Here is a 7,039-nt window from a genome sequence, read left to right on the forward strand (position 1 = left end):
ATCGTATTTATTGAGCACTTACTAGGTGCAGAGCACTGAACTAAGCACTGGGGGAGATACAGGGTCATTCATTCATTAATTCAATCATATATATTAAGCGCTTATTAGGTGCAGAGCAGTCTGTGAAGTGCTGGGGAGATACAGGGTCAGTCATTCGATCGTATTTATTGAGCACTTACTAAGTGCAAAGCAATCTATTAAGCGCTGGGGAAGATACAGGGTCATTCATTCAGTCGTATTTATTGAGCACCTACTAGGTGCAGAGCACTGTATTAGGCACTTGGAATGTACAGTTTGGGCATCAGGTGGTCCCCCGTGAGGCTCACAGTCTTCATCCCCATTTTCCAGATGAGGGAACTGAGGCACGGAGAAGTGAAGTGACTTGCCCATAGTCACACAGCTGACAGGTGGCATGGCCAGGGAATAGAACCCATGACCTCTGACTCCTAAGGCCGGGCTCTTTCCACTGAGCCACGCTGCTACACTATAACAGACACGTTCCCTGCCTATAATGAATTCATTCATTCACTCATTCAATTGTATTTATTAAACGCTTATTGTGTGCCAAGCACTGGACTAAGCGCTTGGAATGTACAATTTAGAAACAGAGATAATCCCTGCTCAACAAAGGGCTCACATTCATTCAATCGTATTTATTGAGCACTTACTGTGTGCAGAGCACTGGACTAAGCACTTGGAATGTACAATTAGGCAACAGATAGAGACAATCCCTGCCCAACAACTGGCTCACAGTCTAGAAGGGGAAGACAGACAACAAAACAAAACAAGTAGACAGGCATCAATACCATCAAAATAGATAAATAGAATCATAGACATATACGCACATCATTAATAAAATTAATACATTTAAATAAAAATAAAATTAAAGAAAATTAATAAATTTACCATCCAGCGGGGGGAGACAAGACATTAATAGAAATAAATAAAATTACAGCTATGTACCTAAGGGCTGTGGGGCTGAGAGGGGTCATCGATAAAGGGAGCAAGTCCTCCCTCTCTCCCCGTCTCTTTCTCTTTCATTCAGTCGTCTTTACTGAGCACTTACTGTGTGCAGAGCACTGTACTAAGAGCTTGGAAAGTTCATTTCAGCAATAAAGAAAGCCAATCCCCGCCCACATCGGGTTTACAGTCTAGAAGACAGACCATTTTTGCCTTCAAAAAGTTTGCTTCCTAAGGAGAGCTGAGCCCGGGTGAAATGGGGAAGCAGTGGATGAGCCTGGGCCTGGGAGTCAGCAGGACCTGGGTTCTAAGCCCGCTTCGCCGCCTGTCTGCTGTGTGACCTTGGGCAAGTTATTTAACTTCTCTGGTCCTCAGTTCCCTCATCATTAAAACTGTGAGCCTCGTGTGGGATGGGGATTGTGTCCAACTTGATTAGCTTGGATCTACTCCAGGGCTTAGAACATTGCCAGATACATAGTAAGGGCAAAATAAATACCATTAAAAAAGGGAGATGAGAAAGGGAAAGGGAAATGGGCAAGTGGGGGAGAAGGAGAAAACAGAGGGGGAGGTATTCTGCTCACGGTGCACCGAACGCAGTAAGAAACTAGACGAACTCTCAAACGGTTCCTTCCGGCACCAGCCACAATATAGAGTTTCCTCAGCAGGTGGCTCTAATACCCCACGGAGAGCTTGGCTTCCAATAAATAAATGGTATTTACTGAGCACTATTGTACAGCAGTGTGCCAAGAGCTTGGGAGAGGAAAATACCTTTTCAATCCGACAGATCACCGCTCTCCCCACGGAAAGGAAAATACCTTTTCAATCCGACAGATCACCGCTCTCCCTACCTTCGAAGACATTAAAAACACATCTCTTCCAAGAGTCCTTCCCCCCAAAAGCCCTCATTTCCTCTTCTCCCACTCTTTGCTGCATTACCCTTGCACTAGTTTTCCCTCCAATTTAGACTGAGAGATTCTTGTGGGAAAAGGACTGTGCCCTACCTAATTAACTTGTATTTACGCCAGGGCTTAGAAAAGTGTTTGACACAAAGTAAGTGCTTAACAAATACCATACAAAAAAGAAAAATAGGCCCAGAATGGGCCTTCTTCACAGCTCCTGAACAGGGTCAGTCGGGTAGCCTGGAGCCTCATCAGTGTCCGGCCCAGGAATCTGAGACTTGGTTCCTGTGAAATCTGATTTTATCTCCAAGTTAGGCTGGGGGGGATGAAGAAGTGAGCCATGCAGGCTCTGGACGTGTCCCCCGGTCTAATGGAAAAAGCCCGGGCCTGGGCGTCAAAAAACCTGGGTTCGAATTCCTTGTTGTGTACCCTTGGGCAAGTCACATCCCTTCTCGACATCTCAGTTTCCTCAACTGCAAGATGGGGATTAAATCCTACTCCCTCCTACTTAGGGAGGGAGCTCCATGTGGAACAGGGACTTGTCCAAACTGAATATCTTGTATCTACTCCAATATAATGCTTGACACGGAGTAAGTGCTTAATAAATACTATTTAAAAAAGCGGCGTAGGGGTTCTCTGGTTGGAAATTGGGGGTTTGGGAGGGGGGAAATGGCCACTCGGTGTCTAGGGAAGGAGACCAGTCACTGCACTAGCCCCAAGGTGGCCATGCCTGGGCTAGGTAGTGCTCCCACGCCACCCTGTGGCCACCTAGAGAATGTCCAACTTCATTATTATTAGCAGTAATAATAATTAATTGTGATATTAAGTGCTTTCAGTGTACCAAGCACTGTGCTAAGCACGGGGGCAGATCCAAGATGATCAGGTTGAACACAGGCCTATAGTCTGTAAGCTCACGTGGGAAGGGAACGTGTCTACCAACTCTAATATACCATACTCTCCCAGGCACTTAGTACGGGCCTCTGCAAATGTTAAGCACTCAATAAATGCCACTGGTTGACTGATTAAACATAGTCCTTGTCCCTCATTAGGCTTGCGGACTAAAGAGGAGGGAGAATGGGTATTGAATCCCCATTTTAGAGATGAGGAAACTGAGGCTCAGAGATGTGCTCCGGATGTGTCTGTTTCCTCGTCTGCTGTGGGCAAATCACTTTTCTGTGCCTCACTTACTTTATCTGTAGAATGAGGATTAAAACTGCGAGCCCCATGTGGGACATGGACTGTATCCAACCTGTTTATCTTGTATCTATCCCTGCGCTTAGTACAGTGCCTGCCACATAGTAAGAGCTTAACAAATACCATGAAAAAAATATAAAAAATAAAAAGCCAATGTCTGAGGGGAGGAGGGGAAGAGAGTCAGGTTGGAGCCGGGGAGATTCATTAGGTAATGCTCCCAAAATACTCAAAGCCTGGAATGGAGGTGCTCCCTAAGCCTCAAGATCCTCTCTACGGGGGCTACAGAGTGGAAGAGAACTTCTCCGGCTACCTAGAAAGGGAACAGACCCTCAGAGGGTCGGTGGTTCAGGCAGTGCTGGTGGAGGGGCTTAAGAAATGTCATTATGATGATGATGATGTTTGTTCCCAGGACTTATTGACCAATCTGTTAAATGGCAGCAGCCGGGCCCCTCTGGACTGAATCCCCACTGAGGCAGCCTGCAATAAAACCAATTAATCCCCCAGCTCGGATAATGTCAGAAAGCAACCCCCAATCCTCTTCCAAGGATTCCTGAGGAGGTATTGGGGCTGGAGGGGGTGGGTGGGGTCTAAGTGTGAGCCTCTTAGAGCTCCATCACCTAGCCAAAACCCTCCCTGATCCTTGGACAAATCAGCAGAAGAGTCGGGGGGAGGTTGAATCCCTCGGAGAAACCCCCCACCTTTTTCCACACAACTTCTGGAATCCCACCTCAGACAAACGCACTCTCCCCTGGTAAGTACTCCGCTGTCCGATCAATCAATCAATCAACTGCATTTATTGAGCACATACTGTGTGCAGAGCACTGAACTAATTGCTTGGGAGAATACGATAAAACGGAGTCAGTTGACATGTTCCCTTCCCAGAGGGAATTTACCGTCTAGATGGGGAGAGGACATTAGAATAAGTTATGGATATGGACATAAGTGCTGCAGGGCTGATGGTGGGGTGAATAAAGGGTACAAATCCAAGGGCGAGGGAGAGGGAGTGGGGGAAATGAGGGCTTAGTCAGGGAAGGCCTCTTGGAGGAGTTGTGATTTAAATTCGACTTTATAAGGCTCCCTCCCTCCTCGGGTTTCTTTTATTCAGACAAGAGCTGCCAGGGTGGGGTCTCCACCAATCTTTTTCCTAAGGATGGGACAGACCGGGAGGGAAACAGGAGAGGGAGGCAGAGAGGAAGGGGCTTATGTAATCAGTCGATCAATCAGTGATATTTCTTGAGCACCTAGTGAGCAGAGCACTATTCTAAGTGCTTGAGCAAGTACAGTAGTTGGTAGACACGATGCTTCTCCTCAAAGAACTTATAGTCTACTGTGTGCAGAGCACTGTCCTGGGTATTTAAGTGAGTACAAGAGAATTTTTAGACACAATTCCTTCCCTAGGAGCTTTTGGTCCAGTGGGGAATACACTAGAAATACATTACAAATAGGAGAAATAATACCAAAAATGATGGTATTTGTTAAACACTTACTATGTGCCAAGCACTGTCTAAGCCCTGGGGAAGATACAAAGTAATCAGGTTGTCCCACCTAGAGCTCATGTTCTTAATCCCCATTTTACAGATGAGATAATAGAGGCACAGAGAAGTTAAGTGACTTGCCCAAAGTAACACAGTTGATAAGTGGCGAAGCTGGGATTCCCAAGCCCGTGCTCTTTCCATTAAGATGCTAGTTGGGTTCAAGGATGTAGGCCTGGAGTTGTTTTTTAAAAAATTATTATTATTACTACTATTAACAATAATATTTCTAAAGTGCCTACTAGGTGTCAAGCACTGTTCTAATCACTAGGGTAGATACAAACTATTCAGGTTGAATACAGTCCCTGTGCTACGTGGGGCTCACATTCTTAATCTCCATTTTACAGATGAGGTAACTGAGGTACAGAGAAGTTGTGACTTGCCCAAGGGGGAGGGTTCCAGACTGGTGTGTGTGTTGGGGGTGGGGGGAGGGAGAGAGTTATTAGTGGTGACCAGCTCCAGAGTTGGAAATCCAGCACAGTGCTTATGTAATGACATAATTCCTGGGACCAGAACTGGGTCACCAACAAGGACAATAAGATGGTTGGAGGACTTGAGGAAAGTGGCGTGGTCTAATGGAGAGAGCACTCTTCCAGGCCAGATTTTAATCTGCTGTGTAACGTTGGGCAAGTCGTTTCACTTCTCTGTGCCACCTCAGTTATCTCATCTGAAAATGGGGATTAAAACTGTAAGCCCCATGGGGGGCAAGAACTGATTAGCTTGTATTTACTTCTGCATTTAGGGCATCTGGTACATAGTAAGTACTTAACAAATAACATAAAAAAAGGGTTACCCGCTGTACCCACAGTGCAAACGTGGCCGATTCCCGGCCTCCTGCATGTGTGTGGATTGACCATCCGGCTGCGGGAGCGCCTGCAGAAGCCAAAATGGCCCTGGAGAGGGATCGTGCACCCGGTCACCCTCCCGCCACCGCCTCCCCGGAAGGCCGCCGTCGCCACACTCTTCCGGCCAGCGAGTTCCGCTGCCTGACCCCGAACGACGCCGTCTGCGTGTTTGAGATCGAGCGGGAAGGTAAAGCCGGAAAAGGCTGCCAGGCACACAACCACACATCCCACCGAATGCCCACGGGTGGGGGGCACCATGGGCCTGGCCAAGGGCATGCAGTGGGATGCTGGGCCTGGGGGTGGGGGCGGGCCCCACCTGTAGGAAGTGGGGCGGGCGGGTGGTGTGGGGGGTGTTGGAGCAGGTAGGGTGGAGGGGTTGGCAGCGTGCAGTCCACGGGTAGACTGTGAGCCCGTTATTGGGCAGAGATTGTCTCTATCTGTTGCCGAATGGTACATTCTAAGCCCTTAGTACAGTGCTCTGCCCATAGTAAGTGCTCAAAAAATACTATTGAATGAATGACTGAAAGGGCAGAATGCGGAAGGGCCGTCAGGTCCAGCCCCGCCCTCCGCCTCCCACCCCTTGCCCCTCAGCCTTCGTGTCAGTGTCGGGTGCCTGCCCCCTGGCCCTGGACGAGATCCGCCACTTCCTGACGCTGTGCCCGGAGCTGTCCCTGGGCTGGTTCGAGCAGGGCCGGCTGGTCGCCTTCGTCATCGGCTCCCTCTGGGACCAGGACCGGCTCACTCAGGTGTGCGGCGGCGCCCGCCCGTCCCTCCCTGGGGGACGGGGGACACACTCCCACCCCTCCAGCGGCAACCCTCCCCCTTCCCGCCAGCCCCGGCCCTCGGCCACAGGGGAGGGAGAAGCGGGAGGCCCCAGCCCACCTCCAACTGCCCGCTCCCTCCCCAGGAGTCGCTGACGCTGCACCGTCCGGCGGGCAGCACCGCCCACGTCCACGTGCTGGCCGTGCACCGCACCTTCCGCCAGCAGGGCAAGGGCCCGGTGCTGCTGTGGCGCTACCTGCAGTACCTGCGGGGGCTGGCCACCGTGCGCCGCGCTCTGCTCATGTGCGAGGACGCCCTGGTGCCCTTCTACGAGAAATGCGGCTTCCGCGTGTTGGGGGCCTGCACCGTGACGGTGGGCGCCCTGGCCTTCACCGAGCTGCAGTGCTCGCTGCGAGCCCACGCCTACCAGCGCCGCAACAGTGGTTGCTGAGCCCCAGGCCGGGGCCTGCCCCGGTCGGGGGGCCAGGCCGGAGCCCATGAGGGCGCCCCTCCCCTGGGGGTAGCCAGGGTCTCCAGAGTCACCCTAGCTCTCTATACTGTAAGCTCATTGTGGGCAGGATATGTGTCTGTTTATTGTCCTACTATGCTCTTCTGAGTGCTTAGTACAGTGCTCTGCATGCAGTAAGCGCTCAATAAATAAGATTTAATGAATAAACCCCCGGGGCAACCTGAGCTGCGGGGCTGGGGGAGGGGAGGTCCTGCAACGTCACCCTTCTTCTGCGGGGCAAACAGGGACTTCTCCGATGGGGAAGGAGGAGCCAAGTCCCTACGGTCTTCACTCCCGGGGTGCCCATAGGCTGCCAAGGTCGGGGGTAGAGGGGTGGTC

General features: G+C 50.6%; 1 protein-coding gene across 1 annotated transcript; it reads left to right on the forward strand.

Annotated features, from left to right (window-relative positions):
- The first annotated feature begins 3,217 nt into the window (after positions 1–3,217).
- AANAT (aralkylamine N-acetyltransferase) lies at positions 3,218–6,786 on the forward strand. Its single transcript, XM_029057098.2, has 4 exons — positions 3,218–3,804; positions 5,394–5,617; positions 6,022–6,176; positions 6,338–6,786. Exons 2-4 carry the CDS (start codon positions 5,473–5,475, stop codon positions 6,641–6,643), a joined length of 606 nt encoding a protein of 201 aa, XP_028912931.1. The 5' UTR covers positions 3,218–3,804; positions 5,394–5,472; the 3' UTR covers positions 6,644–6,786.
- Positions 6,787–7,039: the final 253 nt, after the last annotated feature.

Source organism: Ornithorhynchus anatinus, unplaced genomic scaffold (genome assembly GCF_004115215.2).
Source record: "Ornithorhynchus anatinus isolate Pmale09 unplaced genomic scaffold, mOrnAna1.pri.v4 scaffold_264_arrow_ctg1, whole genome shotgun sequence".
In the NCBI taxonomy this organism is placed as follows: Eukaryota; Metazoa; Chordata; class Mammalia; order Monotremata; family Ornithorhynchidae; genus Ornithorhynchus; species Ornithorhynchus anatinus.

What these genes read in the sequence shown, in the direction of transcription:
- AANAT (XM_029057098.2), top strand. Translation starts at nt 5,473, where the DNA reads ATGGCCCTGGAGAGGGATCGTGCACCCGGTCACCCTCCCGCCACCGCC. An exon ending in GTTTGAGATCGAGCGGGAAG is followed by an intron (nt 5,618 to 6,021) that starts GTAAAGCCGGAA and finishes CTTGCCCCTCAG; the next exon opens with CCTTCGTGTCAGTGTCGGGT. An exon ending in ACCAGGACCGGCTCACTCAG is followed by an intron (nt 6,177 to 6,337) that starts GTGTGCGGCGGC and finishes CTCCCTCCCCAG; the next exon opens with GAGTCGCTGACGCTGCACCG.